Below are 20,778 nucleotides of genomic sequence, written 5' to 3'. Positions count from 1 at the left end.
AGCGGTGGAGAGGCACAGGGGGAGGAAGGTGTGGCCAGACCCAAGGGGAGGATGGGGCTGCTTCTGCTAATGACCTTGACAGTGTGCACCAGCTTCAGGGCTGTGGTCTGAACACACTGCACTTGCCTGACTTCACTCTAGAAATGTCTACATCGTCATTTGCTGCACACGTGTGCATGCACTCATTTATCAGGGAAAGGAGTCCAAGCCTGCAAACTCTTAAAAACCTTTTTTTGAAGGCACCACACAAACTTTCAGCAACTACCTGCTTCTTTTCCCTGCAGCAAGCCCTTCTGTTGGAGCAGCAACGTATTCACCAGCTGAGGAACTACCAGGCATCGCTGGAGGCAGCTGGCATGCCTGTCTCATTCGGAGGGCACCGACCTCTGTCCCGTGCACAGTCCTCGCCCGCCTCGGCCACCTTCCCGATGTCCGTACAGGAGCCACCCACTAAGCCAAGGTTCACAACAGGTAACGTTTTGGGGCACTGGAGGTTGAAGAAGTGGGGCTGTGGTTACCGTTTTGCCTTATGTTGTGCTTTTCTACACTGTCCCTGCGAAACCATCCGCCTTGGGGTCTGTGTCTCAGCTGTGCTTGGGGACTCCGTAACATCCTGTCTTCATCAAGGATAAGATTCAATCATCTTACGCCCTGTTGTCCTGCTTGTCCCTTCTCCAGAGGGACAGACACCCTCCAGTCCAGACAGAAAATAACCTGCAAAAATCGATAGAAGCATAGCACAGTACTTTAATTATGTATCTCCTGAAAAAAAAAAGGACAAGTCATAGGCTGTGACAAAGCTGATTTAGATGCAAGGAGCAGAGAGAGGCAATGTTATTGAAAAAGGACAGCATGCCAAATGCAGTGTCTGCTGGCTGTATTTTCTGCACCTTCTCCAGTCCCTGTGCAATCTCATGCCGTAAGTTATCCACTCCAGGCTCTCTGCTAGCCTGCCCCTCCTTCTGTAACACAATCTCTGCCCGGGAGTCTGTGCCCGTAGGTTAGGAAAAATGAGGTGAGTTGATTATTTCAAGTTGTCTTGAACAGACAAACAGACTGAAGAGTGTTTTCATACCTGTTCAGTTGTTCATCTCGAAGGAAAATTATGAGTGCAGTTCTGCATTTGTCTGGTGAAAACTAGAAGTGCAAAAAAGGTGTTAATCTCCCCAGAAAGATTAAAGGCAAAAAATAATTGTTCTTCCTGAATCCTGACAACTAGCTTTTTTCCACCAAAATCCTTTCTGTCTATTCAGTAGCCTTAGTAACAGAGGAAAGCTAATTTATGTGTAACTTTTGAAGTCCTGTGTTGGGTGATTAAGCGAACTTATTTCAAAGTCCACCTTCTTCCCCAAATGTCAAGCTCTATTTTGTGAATGAACATTTTGCAATGTGATGTGTGCTCTGGGAAAAGGAAGGGAAAAAAAATATCCAGAACACCCAAATAAGAACAACTCATGATTTTGTTTCTCTTTCACTGATCCTTTTATTCCTCTTTCACCCACACTTTCTGCATCATTAAAGTCAGCACTGTGAATCGAGTTTATTTTCAGATACTGATGGTGTAGTAATAGTGGTATGTTAAGTATGACTTTGTTCGTCAGCTGCTAGCTGCAGGGTGGGAAGCACATGCGATCCGCTCTGTAAAAGCCCAAGCAGTATCTCATTTTTGCAAATCACCCCTTTAAGTCTCTATTTGTTGTTAATATTGAAACCTTGAATTTCAGCAAAACTGCATTTCTAATGTAACCAGTTAGAGCAAGATTGTTCTAGATTTTGGCTTTTGCCAAGGATCCAAAGGAGAGTAGTCCCCTGGCTCACGGTCAAACCAGATGAAACTTGAGCATCTAAGACACTAAGACCCCAAACCGTGGTGCTTTAAAAACAAGGAAGCCTGACCCTACTTTAAGAGATTATTCATTCTTTCTCTTTCTTCCCTTCTCCTCCTCTGGTATTTAAGTTGCCTTGTCAATCATACGCAAGACTTTGAACTTACAATAACGTTTCCTACCAGAGGATGTAAAGTTTGACTCTGATATGTACCTCTAAATTTCATTTAAAATTACAGGTAATGGTAAGAATGCAGATTTTGAGCACTTTGAAAAGACACTGTTAAAATGTTATGATTTATTTTGCTTGGAGACAGGATTTAAAAAAAAGAGTGGCTTAAAATAAGAGGTGGAATATCACATTGCTTTTATATATATAGCACTGCATAATCCAGTGCAATGATATGAAGAACGCTTAGTGCGGTTCACCTGTAAAATATCCTTTTCATGGCATTTATCCATGTTAAGACTCCAAGGGCTTGATTTTTCCATTGCCTTCTATCTCGGGTAGTTCTCTACATTTATACTAGGGAATGGAGGAGGAAAAACACACTGTCAAGGGAAAAGGTGTTGTGGGGCATCTACAGGCACTAATAAAGGTGCAAAACATAAAAGGTGAGACCTTTATACTAGTCCTATAACTAGTCCTTCACCTCACAAGAAAGGTGTAGGACTAGTTTAATTAACCATCACTATCTACTTAACAGTGTCAGGAAAAAAAAGAGCCTACGACTATGGGCACGCGAGCATGGAGAGGAAAAGCAGGTGTTTCAGCTGCTGACCATGTGTGCGCGAGTTAGATTGCTCGTGTTTTCTTGAAGGTTGTCCGCGGTGTGTCGGAGATTGTGGTTTTGGAGGTGGATGCTGAAGCTTAATCACTAGGATTGAACTACTCTTTGAAAGGCAGGAAATTAAAGTTTTGGGTATTTTTCAAAGCAGGCAGTGGCAAAGTGCATCAGGCTGCTTTTTCACTAGGAAAATCCATCTGTTTGATAAGTGACTGCTTTGGAGACTGATCCTAACACGGTTCTGCACATGGTATTTCAGAGAAATTAAGGTTTGAATTATTGTGATCATTTGATGAGAGGACTGGAAAAAACAAACCTCGTTCAATGGCCCTAATGAAGCCAACCATGATCACTTCAGACATGAATGTGGCTCAGTTATTGTCCAACAGACAAAGGAATTGTTCGTCACTTTCGTGTTCAAGATATCGTATAGAAAATGCTAATGCTTTCTCTGGACAGAGTTAGGAGCAGACAGCTGGAAATTCTGGGGTTTATGTATAATTTATTTTCCTGTCTCTTATTAGTGACCAGTACCTAAGACTTCAAAGGTATGGGGAAAGCACAACATAATACACCTCTCAAACATGATGTGCATTACTCCCCATGAAAGTGAAAACAGTGCCCTTCCTGACTTCTTCAAGCAATCAGTTTTATGTCCCAAAGCATGACATTTAATTTTCCTTCCTACTAGCATATAAAAGAAAGCAAGTCCTTGAACTTGCCCTCGCTAGCACAAGTAGCCCCCTTGACTTTAATGAATACTTTTGCGTGCGCCGTTCTACACACTTGAATCAGACTTCTCAGGTTAGGCCATTAATTTGCATAGCTCCAATTATCCAGTCTCTGATCTCCTGTAAAAATGGTTCCACAAATTATTCTGATGTTCAGCATTAAAGTATTTTTCATTTCTGATGAAGGCATTTATTCTCTCATGTGCAGAGAGATATAATTATCTGACCCTCAAATCGTATGTTTGTTCTGCCAAGAAAAGCCAGTTGGTTATGCTTTAGTGCTGACCTTTGAAAATGATTATTCTTATGTCTTAAAGACTATTGCTTCCAGCACCACTTAATTTAACGTGTAATGGCCAGTGTAGTTTCATATTTTAAACTTAAATTGCCAAGCTTTCCTTTGTGTGTGTGTGCGTGTCTTCATCTGAGTGTCCCCAACCACAGGAAGGAACTTGGAACCCTTCCCTTCTTTCTGGTGGTTTAGGGTTTTTTTTAAAAAAAAAAAGAGAAATGTTGAGTGACTTGTGATTACAGTATGGAAGAACTTCATTGAGACACTACTGTTATCATGGAATTGTTGGGAAAGGAGAAATGTTATAGATCAACCAAATTCTATAAACCCCGCTGTAGTCTTTGTTAACAAGTAGAGACGGGTAGGTGTCCTACCACCCCCTTTTCTGAAAACCTTTTCTTTAACCCTTTTGTCTACCTACGTTGAATAGGCTCCATTACCAAAACCCATTTTAGATGTATGTGTGTATTTTAAACGCACATGAGGCTTTCCAGCGCTTGCGGATGCAGATGAGAAGGTGCTAGTTTGTGTGGCTGGGGATCTCGCCCACAGCTACCTGTTTCTGCTCTTGGCAGTGCAGCTCTCTTACTTGGCACCGAGTAGGATGAGATGATAAATACCACTGCCTTCTTCTGAGCTGACAGCAAACTTCCTCCAAAACACCTAGGAGATACCTAGCAGATCTGCTGCACTGGAAGAAGACAAGGGAAGAACAGAAGAATATAAGGTCAATGCAAAAAGCTGGTTTTTCATTTGCATTTATCTTTGGTTTGATCTGTGTTGGCTTCTGCCCTACCAGGCTCTAGGATTACTCAGGTACAAAATAGAGAACAAGACGGAGACTTTTAATCTGGCCAGGCATTGCTTTACCTACGTACCTAGAGCTGGCATCATAATAGTTTTTCAGGAGTTACTATTTAAAGCTTAAAGACTTGGGGAAAACACCCTTTAAAAAGAAACTTGTGACACAGATTCACATATCGACTATGTAAATGGTCTTAGACCCCTTCCAACTTTGCAGTGCAGTCAGTATAATTCACTGTCAGGTTGTGCCCAGCTCCCAAGTAGCAAAAAGATTTGTTAGGGCAACAACATTAAGCATCGTCTCTGGGAATCCAGGAGGTGAGCAAGAAAAGGCTGCTTAAAAAACACTGCTTGAAAATGCTTGATTTTTTTTCCACCAACTTATTAAGGTATAGCATGAACTGTCCTTAGATTTATCTCCCAGTTGGAGTGTCCTTTGCAGATGAGGTGCAGCTTCTTGTTCATAGCTTTCCTATATCATATTTTACTTTTCCAATTTCCATTAGTGAATTCTCTGATGCACTCTTCTGTCTGTGCTGCGTGCAGTGGGCTTTGCTGTTGCCCTTCTCTTTGCCCATCACCTGAATGCCTCGGTTGCACCATCTTTTAGTCCTTGGTCTCTAAGGTCAGTGCCCTCAGAGGGTGCAGTCCTGGCCCCGCTGACGCCGACAGCAGAACGCCCACAGACTGAAGGGAGCCAGGGTTGCACCCAGACAGGTCAGGAGCTGTCTAATGAATGACTTGTTGCTTGTACTTCTTTTTGTTTAAATTCAAGGCTAGTTGTCGACTGTGAATATATACGTTGAATAGATATGCATGCAGCTTTTGGCTTTAAATCTAGAAAGCCTAGTTGTAGTTGCTGTAGATATGTCTGGAAATCAGAGAAGGCAGAACCACTTTCCTTTCTTTAACATGAAAGATTTAGCCAAAGCTAGTGCAGTCCCATATGGTCTAGGAGGACATCTACGTGGGGTTCTGTTGGGTAGCAAATACTTTGTCAAAATGCACGATGTCCCCTGAAGATGAGTTTCCTTCAAAAATAAATGAACCTGAGGTGAGGTTACCACAGACCTTGCACCTAGTTTAAATGCACTCAGACTGGGGAGAGGTCATGGACAGACAGCCTTACCATTGGGCTACCACTTCTTCTCTGGTGACATTTACAGTGCTTGCCTTTGCCCAGCAGCTCCTAATCAAGTTTAATGCTGTGAATCAAACGTGTGAGACCTCTACAGAGCTTTGCAGCACGATCTTATTTAACTGAACTTTGGCTAACCCAAAGGCAGTCAATTAACTGCTGCTCTGTTCTCTTCCTAGAACTGAATGTGGTTTGGGTTTTGTTCGTTTTTTTTTCTTTGCACTCACCTACAGCAAAACGAGGAACTGCCAGATACCTCCCCTGAGGCTGAATACTTTCAAGTGTCAGTGCCAGGGTTGGCCTCAGAGGGGAAAGCCAAATTTTTCAGTGGCAGAACATGCCTACACTCAGTCAAAAAGTGTGATCGCTGCTCAAGCCAAGCTTGCGTGCACGCAGCAGCACGGTGCTCAGCTCCAGACTACGTGTCCACGTACGTTCTCAAAGTCGTCTTCTTCTGCACCATGCAGTTGCAAATGGTGCTGTTTATCGGTGCTTGAACTGGCTACATGAAAGCTCCTTGAGCTGTGTTCATCTGGGATTTTGGAGGAGCGATGTTGGTTGGAGTACAGACCCTTTAAAGTCGGGATCTGGGAATAGCTCCTGCCTTCGCTGGTAATTCAAAGGCTTTGGATTCTTGTCAAGACTTTTGATTTGCAACTTTATATGGTGCTTTCAGACAGATATTTCTTGCAAGAAACCTTACTCCTTGGTAGGGGGGGTGGAAATCCAACCCCTTTTGTTCTGTTTTCTGGAGTTTCTGCATGAAGGGAACAGTAGATTTAAACATTGAGTATATCTGTCTTGCTTAAGTGAAAAAAAAAGGTCTTTTGTCCCTGGGACTGCATAGCTGCGGAGGACCTGCTGTTTTCCTCCAGTGGAACATTGGCTATGAAATCATAACTCCCCTTCCAAAAACGTACCCAGGCAACTCTGGAGCATGAATCAAAGTCTCCTACGCTGTTGTCATGCCATAAATACTTGGTAATGCAAAGGGATTTAGCTGCCTGACTCCCACGTTCAAATGAAACAACGCTGCTAAATACCTACATATCACGCAGAATAATTATGCCCAAGCATGTGCTAATAGCCTTAATTAGCATGTTGTCAAATAACGTTGATGCAAAAGACTTCAGCACAAACTATTTTATGAAGCGTAGTGCCTGCTACGACGACTTCTTCATTCTAGTTTTTAATCCCAAGCCCTAGAGTCGTTTTAGCAGCAATTATAAAAGTACCCAGCAGAAAAGTCACAAGTCAGTCCCCTCCTAGATGAAGTTCCTACGTGGCACCTCTGATGCTTTCAGGTGTCACCTCCTGCTGTCACTCTCACAACTTCAGCCTGCGGAAACGTCGGTGACTAATTTCTTTTCCATGTCCATGGAGGGTTTCCAGAGGAAGAGATCATTGCAGGTTTGATGCTGTCTCAAAGCAGCATCTTGGATTTTCATTTCTTAGAGTTCTGTGGCTCCTGGTAAAACACACAGTCTTTGTCTAGAAGTGTTCAATTGAATATAAAGTACTGTAGTTAAAAAAAAAAAAAAAGTTTCTTTTCCATATATCTGGCAAAATTTCTTATTTTTTTTTAACTGAGAGCAATTTTGTAAACTCTGCTGCAGGCCTCGTGTATGACACCTTGATGCTGAAACACCAGTGTACCTGTGGAAACACGAACAGCCACCCGGAGCACGCAGGGAGGATCCAGAGCATCTGGTCCCGGCTCCAGGAGACGGGTCTCCGTGGCAAGTGTGAGGTAATAAAAATACCGGCAAAGGTGGAGACGAGGTGGTGGGCCTGGGAGAAAGGGAGAATTTGGATTTCTGGCTGATTGGACTGATGGATTATGAGCATTTTTGGGGGGCTGATTTCTCGTCTGGACGATAGTGTATGTACCAGACCTGCAGCTCAGGCTGTTGATTGCTACCTGGATGTGCAAACTTTATACTGCATTCTGGCTTGAGATTTTTATAGCTCCAGCTGTTGGCAATGTTTTGCCATATGCAGCCTAAATTTAATCCATTCCTAGATGACTGCTTATGCTTGTGTGGGTACGTGCGTCTGTCAGGAGCACTTTTCTAACGATCTGATTTCATTGCATTGCCATGGCTGTTAGAAATGTCATGCTGTCATTTCTAACAGCATCGGGAGAATGCTCTTGCCCGATGTTGCAGCGAAGCTGCTTCTGTAATTTTCGGTCCTGTTCCCTGTAAACTGGAAGTCCCTAACAAGCATTGGGTTTTGAAGCAGACAAAGATAAGAGCAAGATATCACAGAATCACAGACTGGTTGGGGCTGGAAGGGACCTCTGGAGATCATCTAGTCCAACCCCCTGCCAAAGCAGGGTCACCCAGAGCACGTTGCACAGGGTCGTGTCCAGGCAGGTTTTGAATATCTCCAGAGAAGGAGGACTCCACAACCTCCCTGGGCAGCCTGTTCCAGTGCTCTGGCACCCTCAAAGGAAAGAAGTTTTTCCTCATATTCAGATGGAACTTCCCATGTTTCAGTTTGTGCCTGTTGCCCCTTGTCCTGTCACTGGGCACCACTGAGAAGAGTCTGGCCCCATCCTCTTGACACCCACCCTTAAGGTATTTGTAAGCATTGATAAGATCCCCTCTCAGTCTTCTCTTCTCCAGACTAAACAGACCCAGCTCCCTCAGCCTCTCTTTGTAGGAGAGATGCTCCAGTCCTCTGATCATCTTTGTAGCCCTCTGCTGGACTCTCTCCACTAGTTCCTTGTCTATCTTGAACTGGGGGGCCCAGAACTGCAGAGAGTTACTCCAGGTGTGGCCTCACTAGGGCAGTGTAGAGGGGAAGGAGAACCTCCCTCGACCTGCTGGCCACACTCTTCCTAATGCACCCTAGGACACCATTGGCCTTCTTGGCCCCAAGGGCACTCTGTTGGCTCATGGTGAGCTTGTGTCCACCAGAATTCCTAAGTCCTTCTCCGCAGAACTGCTTTCCAGCAGGTCAGCCCCCAGCCTGTACTGCTGCATGGGGTTATTCCTCCCTAGGTGCAGGACCCTACACTTGCCTTTGTTGAATTTCATTAGGGTTATGAAGTAACCATGTTATTTATTATCAGTCTAATCATAACAACAAAAGCTGTAGAGCAACAAGTTTGATATTTCTGTGGTTTAATAACTTTTTTAATACTTTTTGATAAGTAATGATCAACCTATAGTGATCTGTAAACCTCTAGTGAAGATACTGTAAAAAGAATGAGGGTAGGAGGACGTAACTAAGCACTATTCCGTCATAAGAGATTAAATTAATTGCATTGAACGTACATGTTTTAAGAGCAAGGCGAACTAAGATAAAAGCTTAGATACTGAAATAAAAAGACTAATGATTAATAATGGTGATTGATTAATAATTATTCATAACTAATAGCAGTAATGATAAATTAATGGTAGCATGCATTCATTGGTTCTGTGAGCATCTGAGGGGACTGAATCACACAGTATCTGTGAGTTATGTCAGCATCTGGCTAGAAATCTTTTCTGAGCAATCGGAAGAGCCATCCACGTGGTGGCAGCACCACCATTGCTTAACGATCCCTGTCGGACCCGTATTTATCCCTGAAGAGAGCAAGGAAGAGCTTCAAACCTGTTTCTGTCTATGGAGACCCATTTAATTTAATTTGGGGATTATTATTTGGGACAAAAAAAAAAAAAAAAACACATAAAAAAATACCCTACTGCTGTCTAGCTCCTTTGTTTAGAAGCAGGAGTTAAATCGTGTAGTGCTAATTGCCTTGCCTCCTAGATTTGTGTTACAGATGTTCTCTAATGTGTGAAGTTCTCCACTGTATGATCCTAGGTCATTTTCCTTCGTTTGATCTCTTCAGTTGCTTTCATGACTGGAGTTGTTCTTGATGTTCACCTGCTTTCCACCTGTGTTTCCCTTCTGACCATTGGTGACATTCAGCCTCATCTTGACTCTTCCTTTTTCAGAAAATGATAAACATGTGACATTAGCTTGCTTTCTTAATTCTGGGACCTTGCACTTGGCCTTGTTGAACTTGATGCGGTTCACACGGCCCATCTCCTCAGCCTGTCAAGGTCCCTCTGGATGGCATCCCTTCCCTCCAGCGTGTTGACCTCACCACAGTCTTTCTGAAGCTCCTCAGTTGGAACCTATCTATCAGAGAGAGGAATGGAGGACCATATAGGGTTTTCCTTCTGTGAAGATTACCTCCACATCAGGTGCACGTGCATGGCGGCGGAACAGCTTTTGAGACACGAGTGATTTCCAGTGCCAGGTTGGAGCATGGGCGTGAGCTGTTGGCATTGCCTGGGATGATGGACTTGTCTCCTTACCACAAGGACAGGAATGCTGTAGACTTAACATGTGGAAGCTTTGTTCTGTGGGACATATTCCATTATAGGATCGGTTTAAAAGGAATTTTGAAGTCTGACCTAATAATTATGATTACTTTTAATAATTATATTACTTTTTCAAATCCCTGTTGCCTATGCCAAAGCTCCATGTAGGACAGCATGATCTGTGCCCTCTATCCCCACCCACAACAGCACGCGTGTGATGTGCAAACTTTAACGGAGCTCTTTATATGAGGATGGTGACGCTGACTACCAACACAGCCTGCCATGTATCTGTGATCTTTTTATGGACTATAGCTGCTCCATCTGCAAAACAGTCCTATAGGAACTTGGAAAGAGGTGAATATTTTCAGAATTACTAGTAGATCTGCAGCGAGTCAGCAGCAACACTTGGGATTATGGCATTCAGAAATTTGCCAGGCCATACACTTAATTTTTTGCTGAGCTCCTGTTTTACTCTGTTTTTTTTTTCAGCTGGTCTCGCTGACGGACACATCCGTGCACGCTCATTTTTATGTTCACTGTTGCAGGTCTGTTGTCCTGTGCCTCAGCTGTTATGAGTCAGTTAAATAAGCCCAAGGGCCTGATGTAAAAATTGTTTGTGATTATGTAGTTTAATCCATTTCTCAAGACTCATATTTGTAAAAGGACAGTTTGAACTTTGACATTGCCTTATCCTCACGTTTCCCCTTCCTTCCTTAACAGCCCTTTGCTGTGGTCCACGTGTGGGAATAGTTTGATTCTGTTGGTTCCAAGTAGTTGCTTGACACGGATTAAAAACACAGTGCCCTGTGTAGTAAATAATCCCGTACGCGCTGTGTGGAATCAGACAAGACTCCACTGGATCCCTGTCCTCTTCCAGGAGGAGTTTAACAGCTTTCGTTTCCCCCCACAACTGCACGCTGAAAATAAATCCCAGCCCTGCTTTCTCGTGCAAGCTCAAACAGTTCTCAGTGTCTGTCTCCTGGAAATGTTCTTCTGGTGTTTCTGTTGCACACATGCCCCAAGCCAGAAAAGGGCTCGCAGATAAATATTTTTATCATGCATGCAAACAAATGCTTGCTTTGAAATTTCAGAAACAAACTTAGTGTTTTCATCAGGCAGCCAAGGGGCTCCCCGACAACCTGCCAAGTGCTGAGTTCTTACCATTTCTCCTGGAGGCAAGAGAAGCGATCCAGAAGGGGCACAAATATTTTTAAATCGGAAAAAAACCCACATTTCTTCTCCCCCCGCCTCTCATTTTTCAGCAGTGAAACAGATACGTATTTGCAAAAGTTGTCAAAAAAACTGCTTTACGTCCAGCGGTTATAGTTAGGGGAAAATGTGCACCAGATTTGCGGTGTGATAGGTACGAGTCTGGCAGAGCCGTGCACGGTTAAAGGTGACCCTTTGGAGTGAAAGCAATTGTCCAAACTTTTAACGACAGCTGCAGTTGAGAGTATTGCTTGTTTAATTAAGTTAGCTTTATAAAATACAGCAATTACTCCGGTGTACGTTCAGAATTTAAAAACAACAATTATACTAATTGAGGCAATCTCAATAAAAGACTGCCCCCCACAAATGAAAACCCGCAATCACGGTATGGGCTAATCCTGCCAGCCTTCATCAAGAGCCTGAGGAAATCGATAGGTTTTGCTGTGTGTTTTGGAGGTAATCAAATCCCCAGGCTGCTTAACCAGGATGGGGAAGAATGGAGTTCTTCAACCAGGGTCCATCTCCAGGCATGTCTTGGCAGCAGTCCTGCGTTGTTTAAAGCATGAGGACTGTTAGCTGAAGGTTAATTGCAGCTGAGGAGGACTGACATGAAAAACCAGAGCCAGGGCTGTAAGAGCAGAGCCATGTCCGCGGCATTCCTGGCACAGCATCGAGCGAGAGTCTGGTTGGAGCATAGGATGGGTCTGGGCGGTGAAGCCTCCAGAGAGGAGGCAAAGCACCGAGGGCATGCGGGAGGTGGTGGTGGTGATGCCTGGGAGGTCAGTCTCTGGAGAGAAGCTTTATAGCTGTTCTCATGGCTTTTTGTGGCTTTTATGGGGCCACAGCTGGGACAAGATCTGGCTTGAGGTCTCTCAAGATTCATACCCTATCCTTTTGAAACATCATGAGGTAAAAGGGTGAATAAAACGCAAACTAAGAGACTAGCAGGTTTTTTTTTGTTGTTCAAAATGCAAAGGAGAAGGTAGCTCCAATGAAATGGATGCAGACTGCAGGAGGACGTGTACAGAGCAGTGGGAGAGGAGAGGTGGTGTGGTGGTATGAAGGTCAGGTTTTGTGTAGAAACAAGGTAAAGAGCCAACTAGTTCATTAGGGTCAAGAAGCCAGCTCCTGAGCTAAAAAGCCAGGGTTTAGCAGCCAGGAAGGAGGTTAGACGGAGTGGGGGGGTGGGGGGTGTAATATGGAGTGAGCAAGCTCAACAGGCAATGTAAAGCCTCAAAGCTAAGAGTATCATGACTTAAGAGCTCTTAGAAAGTGATGAACAGCTCAAATTAGGAGAGTGGACAGCAGGCTGAGCCGTAGACTGAGATACAAGTCGTGATGGGTCTGGAAACTGGAGCGAGGGATGTGTTGTATTCTCCAGCTTCATTTTGGGGGGATTTAATTCATTTTCTGTGCGTCTTTGTGTTAGAGCCAAGGACAAAGCTTGTGGCGTGTGAGCTGGGAGATGAGAAAGGTGCAAAAGAGTCTCAAGGCAGGCAATGTTGGCTGTGATGTTTGTGATCTATATTTGTTTCAGTAAGTAGTAGCTTTTTCCTTGAACGTGTGGTGCTTGCAGCACAGAAGGAAGTTCTCCATCCACTCGTACTTTCTGTTCGGTTATGGGTGTCACTTGGAGAGGAGGGTGGCATTGATCCCCTCCTAAAGAGCACGGCGCTTGGATGTCTCGGTAAGGCCACCTCCTTCACAGAATCACAGAATCAACCAGGTTGGAAGAGAGCTCTGGAATCATCGAGTCCAACCATTGCCCTGACACCACCATGTCAACTAGACCATGGCACTAAGTGCCATGTCCAGTCTTTTCTTAAACACATCCAGAGATGGTGACTCCACCACCTCCCTGGGCAGCCCATTCCAATGTCTAATAACCCTTTCTGAGAGGAAATTCTTCCTAATGTCCAACCTGAACGTCTCCTGGCGAAGCTTGAGGCTGTGCCCTCTTGTCCTATCGCTAGTTGCCTGGGAGAAGAGGTCGACTCCCACTTCACTACAACCTCCCTTGAGGTAGCTGTAGACTGCAATAAGGTTACCTCTGAGCCTCCTCTTCTCCAGGCTAAACAACCCCAGCTCCCTCAGCCGTTCTTCGTAGGTCATACCCTCCAGACCCTTCACCAGCTTGGTCGCCCTCCTCTGGACTCGCCCCAACACCTCAACATCTTTCTTGAAGTGCGGGGCCCAGAACTGGACACAGTATTCAAGGTGCGGCCTCACCAGTGCCGAGTACAGAGGAACGATCACTTCCCTAGACCGGCTGGCTACACTATTCTTAATAGAGGCCAGGATGCCATTGGCCTTCTTGGCCACCTGAGCACACTGCTGGCTCAAACGGGAGCAGCCGTTCCCCATCCCGGGGAGCTGAAGCTGTTCACATCCACGGAGGAGTTGGTGTGTTGTTATGACGGGCTGCTGGGTGTCTTCATGTAATGCCAAGAAATACAAAATGCTATTTCTGTACATCCCCTCAATGTAGCAGCTGAAAATGGGTCAGTACGTCTCGTTCAAAGGAAAAGACTTGGCGTATGGGTTAGAGGGAAGCTGTAAAAGCCTGTAAGGGGGGACTGAGGCAGGCTTACCACGAACGAAAAAGGAAGACAGGATAAAAGTTCAAGGGGGATTTGCCAGATATTTCCATCCCTTCTGGGTCTAGCATTTTTGTGATTATTGCCTCTTCATTAACCTCAGGAAATGCTAGGTGGTGGAAGAGAGCGCGGAGAAAATGAAAGAGGAACTGGAGAGCAGAAATGCCAGAATTAGGAGAGGCAGAGCGCAGGAGTGCTCCTACCGTGCTTTGATTTCTGCCGCCTTATGCCTCAAATGGTTTTACAAAGTGATTTCCTGTGCGCTTTGCAACACGTGATGGAGGTTTATGCTGAAGGTTTGGGACAAAAAAAATCCCTTGAGTTTGTTCTGCGCATCATGCTTCAGAGGTGGAGGTCCTGGGGTCCCCGTGCCCCCGGCATGCTGCACGCCATGGTGCTCTGGCTGGGCCAGGCTGCAGCCCGAGGTGGCGGGGCGGCGCGAGAGCAGGCACTGCGTGGCTGGAAGTGCCGATGCCTTTGAAGCATCTTCTCTCTAGCACTCTCCTCCTGCAAAGCCACCGGCACGCGGCAGTGCTTTCGGAGCGGCAGCAGCTCTCAGGAGTGAGTGGCACAGTCTGACCCTCTCTTCAGAACACGTTTTCCATTTGAAAGTCTATTCTTTCTAGGAGTGTGATTTCTTTTTTCCCCCCTTTTTTTTTCGTCTAAGCTGTCCAATTTTTTTTTTTTGTTCTCATTAGAAACTCTGCTTCTCCAGACATGTGGAAGTCTTAAAAAGGCAATTGGCTTCAACGAAGCCAGGATGAAGGCTGTGCAGGAGGTGTGTGCGCTCCTGCGTGGGCTGTGCAGTGGGATTCTCCTTGCTGAGGCTCGTGTCTTGGGTGACCCTGGGACCTCTACAAGAGGCTTTCAGAGCCTTACAACATTTTGCTGTTAACTATTTCTATTTTAGTACTACTAGTGCAGAGAGGAATAATCCTATTATTCCTTCTGTAGGAAACAACTTCCAAAGTGACAGCTCCTTTTAAAGTGTTTTAGACCAAATCACGACAAAAAAATCACGAGGTACTTCTAAGCCATGTAAAATACTTTCTTTTTGGAGGCAGGGGAGTTCACGCATGTTTCTGAAGCAAACCAATCCTTATTTCTAAATAACTCCTTCCCCTCTCTCACGGCCACCTCTTGACCTGCCCCCAACCTTAGTGCTTTCTTGACTCAGTGCATATTTCCCCTGCCAACAATTTGGAGGCAGTCGCAAGCTCCCAGTTAAAAAGGTGAGGTGTTTTTTCCACTGCTGGGAGTTGGTTGCTTCTCTGGAACACCTGATATCCCCCCAGCACCGTCTGCCTGCTGGGGAGCACTCACTTCTGTGCGAGAGGCCTTGTATACCCAAGATTTAGCATCTCCAAGTAGCACTTTGTTCTTACAAAAATATTTTCCGTCACAAATGGGTGAAGGCAGCAAAAGATAAACCCTAAAGGTAAACTGGACCTCTCTGAAAAAAAGTGGGAAAGATCCCCAGTTTGTAAAATGTGAAGTTGGGTCCTGCTGACATCAGTAAAAGCTTTGCCACAATCTTCAATGAACGCAGGGTTTAGACTTTGGTGTGCATCTGTCCTGGGTTTTGGCTGGCAACAAAAGCAGGGGTGAGCATATTTGCTACAGTACTTCCAGCTCAACCTGCATTGTCATATAAGAAAACAATTTGCAACAAATATAATCTCATGGGATTTCTGAGATGAGTTTTAGAGCAGAAGGTTTGTAACGGACCCTTAATTGCTCAAAGGTTCAGTTTGGAAAGCAATGTGTTTGGGAGAAATTTTTAGGTTAGCGGAATAATCGTGGTGAGGATGTCAGGAGGGTGGTTTGGGGGGATGCATTTTTACCAGAGAATCATTTTATAGTGACTTATAACTGCAATCTGTAGTATCTTTGGTAGTTGAGCAATCCGTGTGTAATTCAACAAATACTCTGTGGTAAGTATTTTTAAAACAAACATTAAAAAATCTAAAGATGACTTTATATGTCAAGCTAATATTTTGAATAACAATGTATTTTTTCTCATAAGAACCCCTTTTAGTTTTTTACTCACTATCTTTATGATTTGCTAAGGACAAAGAAAAGTTCTTTAATGAGAGTTAAGCAGTAAATCGGTGATTTAATCACTTTGGGTTTTTTCCACTTTCAGTGCATTCGTGGAAGAAAAGCAACTCTAGAAGAGCTGCAGACGGTTCACTCGGAAGCCCATACGCTGCTGTACGGCACAAACCCTCTGAACAGACAGAAACTGGACAGCAAGAAACTTCTAGGTATCGTTCCCTGTGGGGAAGGGTCCACTTCCTGACCTCCAGCATTCCCACTACTGTCCTCAGCCCTAACTCTGACAGTCGCTTAGTGGCAGTAGTATGAAAGGCGGGATACGGGGCTCCCTCCATCCTCAGCTCTGGGCAGTTCCCAAGAGGATTCTTCCCACCTCCGTTCAATGTCTGCCTGAGAGCGGTACAAGATACATCTCCCTTTCTTCAGGTAGATCTCTAAACCCTAGATAGCTAAAACTTCCTTTCTTTGATGTCTTCAAGACCTAAATGGAGGTTTCCCCGAGGAGGAAGGGTAGTTCAGACATTATTTTATCCTTGCACACTCTGCATGTTAGAAAGTTATCCATTGCTAGGTAGGAACTGAAACACCCTACGAAGGACCTGGATCTGCAGCACTAACCAGCTTCATAGACATCAACAAACAGCTGTCAGTTTTGTGTGGATAATCCACAAGAAAGATGTGGTGGCCTCTTAGATAGTCTTACATTTGTTTAATTTGGAGTAAGATTATTTACCACTTTATCTGGAGACTGGATCTTCTTGAAACAGGGCTGCATCTGCCATAAAATATAGACGTTTTCCCTGAAAAAAAATCTAGGGGGTGGTTGTTCAGATAATCAACGCCCCCATAACAACCAAACCACATTGATTTTAGCACCTTACCTCCATGGAGACATCGTCTTCTCCCTGTAGCTTGTGCCTTTTAGCAGCAGTAGGTAATAAACTGGAGGGGCAGTTTGGGAAGTTCTCACATGGGGATCAGCAAAAAGACAGTTCTGGAACGTAGAAGTTGAGAAAGTTTATTTTGGGATTAACTTGACTTTAGATGGTATAAAAAGAGGATTAACTTGATGGCCTGCATGATGTAGTAGCCGCAGCAAAAGAGCTGGAAAGATTTTGCAACGTATTCAGTATGTACATTAGATCCCCAAAGAGGAAAGCTATTAGCCAGTTGTTTAAACATGCAATTAGCACTGTATTTATAGCTAACTTACCACCTCTTTAAAACGCAGAGAAATGAAAAGTAGACACCTCTGGCTGAATGATAGCGCAGTTAGAATGTAAAGTTTAAAGAATTTATGATGTCATATCCTTGGTAGTGTAAAATTCTCGCCTTGCATAAGGTATATCCACAGGTCCAAAGGACCAGTGTGTAAATCTTCCCCAGTAGATCTGAAAAGGCTCCTCGCTTGCAGTTGCACCACCTTCACACTGACTGATTTCTCTGCGGATTCTTGAACCGTAGCACTGAAGGTGTGTGAGGATGTGTGTCCTGACCGTCTGCTGCGGTGGGATCCAGGCAGCCCTCCAGCATCTGACCTGTTGGTTTTGCTAGCCTGGAGCAGGCAGGGTTGGCACCCTGCCTCTGGCAGCAGTCGTTATCTGCATGGGAGGCTGAGCAGGCAGTGGGTCACCCTAACCCCTCTCCTTTAGGAGATACCCCTTGCAAGTCAAGGGTGGGCTGTGATAACACCGAGTGTTTCCTGCTCATTCAAATGTCAGATGCTCTCGAAATACTTTTCCACTCCCCTTTTGTCTTGGCACAATCTGTATCAGTACTTCCACAGATATATTTGGAGATACAAACAGTTTATTTGGTTAGTATTGGATTTGAGGATACCCAGGTTTTGCTGAACGACTGATGGTTTGTTTAGAGAACCTGAGGGAGGAGAAACTCTTGCTCTGCCTGTGAGTGCTTATGTAGTTTTGCTGTGTCCCCCTCATGTCTTTAATCACTCATTTTAAAATGTCTGTAGAGATCAAGTTTATTCCTTTAGTGAAGAGGAATAATTCTAATACCTGAGGGTTTTCCAGTATCAGATGTTGCCTATTTGAGTATAATTTTCAAAGAAGATTAAGTTGTCAAGGAGCAATATTCCCAACAAATCAGATGATCATGGGGCTGGAGTCCTTTCCTATGAAGACAGGCTGAGAGAGTTGAGGCTGTTCAGCCTGAAGAAGAAAAGGCTCTGGGGAGACCTTCTAGCAGCCTTCTAGTACCTGAAGGGGCTACAGGAAAGCTGGAGAGGGACTTTTTACAAGGGCATGGAGTGATAGGACGAGGGGTAATGGTTTTAAACTGAAAGAGGGGAGATTTAGATTAGATATTAGGAAGAGATTATTTCCTGTGAGGTTGGTGAGACCCTGGCACAGGTTGCCTAGAGAAACTGTGGATGTCCCCTCCCTGGCAGTGTTCAAGGCCAGGTTATATGGGGCTTTAAGCAACCTGGTCTAGTGGAAGGTGTCCCTGCCCATGACAGGGAGGTTGGAACTAGATGATCTTTAATGTCCCTTCCAACCCAAACCATTCTCTGATTCTGTTTATGAGTGTTAGACTCGAGCTTGCCTGGGGCTGCCCCTGGGCCAAGCAGCTGTGTTTTAACTTACCAAGGCTGCAGCCATAGGCAGGAGCTCAGGTCCCTAGGATCTTCCATAGGAAGGGCATTCCAGCAGCTCTTGTTTGAGCTTAGACCTTGTTTCCTAAACCAACTTCACACCTTTTTAACCTTGAGCTGCTAGTGGTGGGACTCGCTGCCAGCTCGTGTGACCATCTTTGCATTGACAGCTGGGGGTCTGGAGGGCCAGTGCAGCAAGCTGAAATGGCAAAGGAGTGAGCCTGGCTGAGATGTCTGTGTAGCACCAGGAGAAGTTCTCCTTGGGAAGCAGGGCAGGAAGGGCAGTGCTGGCCCTAAAACTAGTTTATTACCTTAATGACTTCCAAAATGCTGGACATGAGGGAGGGTAAGAGCCGCTGATGTGTTGGGAAAATCCCCCTGGAAAACCTTGGTAAGTGCATTTGTTTATTAGAGGTGAGCAAACCTGTAAGCGGCTCCTTCTTTAGCCATCCTCTCCTGTTGAGAGTTTAAAAGGCTTTTAAATTTACAAAACAGCTTTGTGGGGTTCTTTTAAATATGTTAGAGGGTAAATGTATGGCAGGCTTGAAGTCTGAGACCAAAGCTTTGTGTGAGGCTCACATATGCAAATGTAAGTTGGTTAGACCTGAGCGTCTTGATGTGTTTGGGACTGCAATGGGGTGGCTGACTCCGTGTGAACTCTTTGCCTTTGATATGTCTATGAGGAAGAAAAAGCATGAGAAACCTCAGCCTAAAAGGAAGAGCTGGTAAAGCTGGGGGATGAAAACACGGGATGTTTCTTTTTAAGCTTTTGCAAATGATAAGGGGGATGTCCCTTCATCTGGCAGTTCTGTAGGAGAAAGGGGGAAGAGGGTAAATAGTTCAGGTTTCTCAGAATTACAGGTGGATGTCATTGTGGCTCTGCTGATTATTTTTACTTCTTCCGTTGTCCTGTAGCTCATTACTTCTGACTCTTACTCCTTTCTCAAAGAGTGCCCTTCTTTACATGTGTAGAAGACACTTGCAACGGAAGCCCACCACTGATGGTGAAGTTATCTTCCCCAGAGGACCTTGAGCATCACAAAGATTGGCTTTGCTGTGTTTTATCAGGCGGGTTTGAAGGTGGTGGCCTTCAAGGCAGGTTGCACAACTCTACCTCTGGAAGTGTTGCTAAAGCCCTTGAAAGTCCAAGGATGAAAAATATGAATCCGTCTCTCGTTTGACAGTGTAAAGCTTTAGAACCTGTTGAACAAGTTAAAAGTTAGGCAAATAAGGCTGCTTTTAATTTGTGGAAAGCAATCATAAATTGTTGTCAAGAAGATAAATATTGAAATAATAGGTGGATTAGCAGTGAAAGATGTGACAGGAGGTCTGAGGCAGGATGATCTAAGAACTTTCATGTGGATCTAATCAAAGAGTGAATCTTGCTGTGCACTCAGAGTAATAATACCGATGCGTTAACTCTGCTTTCAGTCACAGGGGTAACGTATGTGTCTGCGATGCGTTTGACGCCAGCATGGTCCTCAGTAACGTCTGTCCGCCGTCATGGCTAATTCATGCTCTACAAAGCTGGTAGTTAGCATTTAAGGGAATTTCTTCTTTCAGTATACATGTGACCAGAACAAGAACCTGATTTGATGGAGAAAAAAAACCTCTCAACCCAGTTTATTTCACCATTAGCTTTCGTTAACTTTAGGTCTCAAGTAAATGAATCTCAGGCAATGTACTCCAGATCTTTTACAGTGTCTGCGTGCACATATTTCCTTCGCCCTGTTTGCCTGCGGTGCGCAGACATGCATACAAGTCATGGACGTAGGGTGGTGGTGGATACGATACAGTGTGTTCTTGTTTCAGTGTACGGTTTATAAACCTGCAGAATTTTGAATGGAGGATAATTTGCTCATATGCAAGCCCAGAAAGTGGTTACAATTCTTACAGATGCAAATTCAGCCCTGCAGATGTTTTTTTCCATTTTTTCTCAAATTCTTAATGTTGGGTTTGCTCTTTCAGTCAAAACACATGTTCTGTGTGCTCACCACCAGTTTATTTTTTGTCTGCCTCTTTTATGAAGCTCATGTGCTCCAAAGTCTTCTAGTAACTGTGCAGATGACTGATAATTAGGGTGGTTTTATTATTTCCTATCCTCCTTCAGTTGAAAGGGGTTAAAATGTTCCTCTGAAAAGACATGCTGAGCAGTTCTTGGTAGCATCTCAATCATTTATAGTCAGCATGACTGCTTGAAATATAGGACAGCACACAAACCTTGCATAAAAATAAGTGATTTATGGAAGGCTTTTATATTGGAAAGGCTTTTGAACAAGCCTGAGTGTGTATATTGTGTGTGTATGTATTGTAATGTAACAGGGTTGGCTGTGTGTTTTCTGAAAATTGCAAGAAAACCCCGGTCTGTTACTGTGTTCAGAAAGATTACAGCTTTGCCA

General features: G+C 44.4%; 1 protein-coding gene across 16 annotated transcripts in view; it reads left to right on the top strand.

The window, feature by feature from the left end:
- The window catches only part of HDAC4 (histone deacetylase 4), a 291,798-nt gene that overhangs the window by 230,580 nt on the left and 40,440 nt on the right, over positions 1 to 20,778 (top strand). For all 16 annotated transcript variants that reach the window (XM_068408262.1, XM_068408263.1, XM_068408269.1 and 13 more), the window contains 3 exons: positions 285 to 471; positions 7,196 to 7,329; positions 15,854 to 15,974. In XM_068408262.1, coding sequence (XP_068264363.1) covers positions 285 to 471; positions 7,196 to 7,329; positions 15,854 to 15,974 — 442 coding nt within the window. The remainder of the gene's footprint in view (positions 1 to 284; positions 472 to 7,195; positions 7,330 to 15,853; positions 15,975 to 20,778) is intronic.

This window comes from Nyctibius grandis, chromosome 9 (assembly GCF_013368605.1).
Source record: "Nyctibius grandis isolate bNycGra1 chromosome 9, bNycGra1.pri, whole genome shotgun sequence".
NCBI classification, from domain to species: Eukaryota; Metazoa; Chordata; class Aves; order Nyctibiiformes; family Nyctibiidae; genus Nyctibius; species Nyctibius grandis.
The sequence above is the reverse complement of the archived record's forward strand: the minus strand, read 5'-3'. Positions and strand labels throughout refer to the sequence as shown.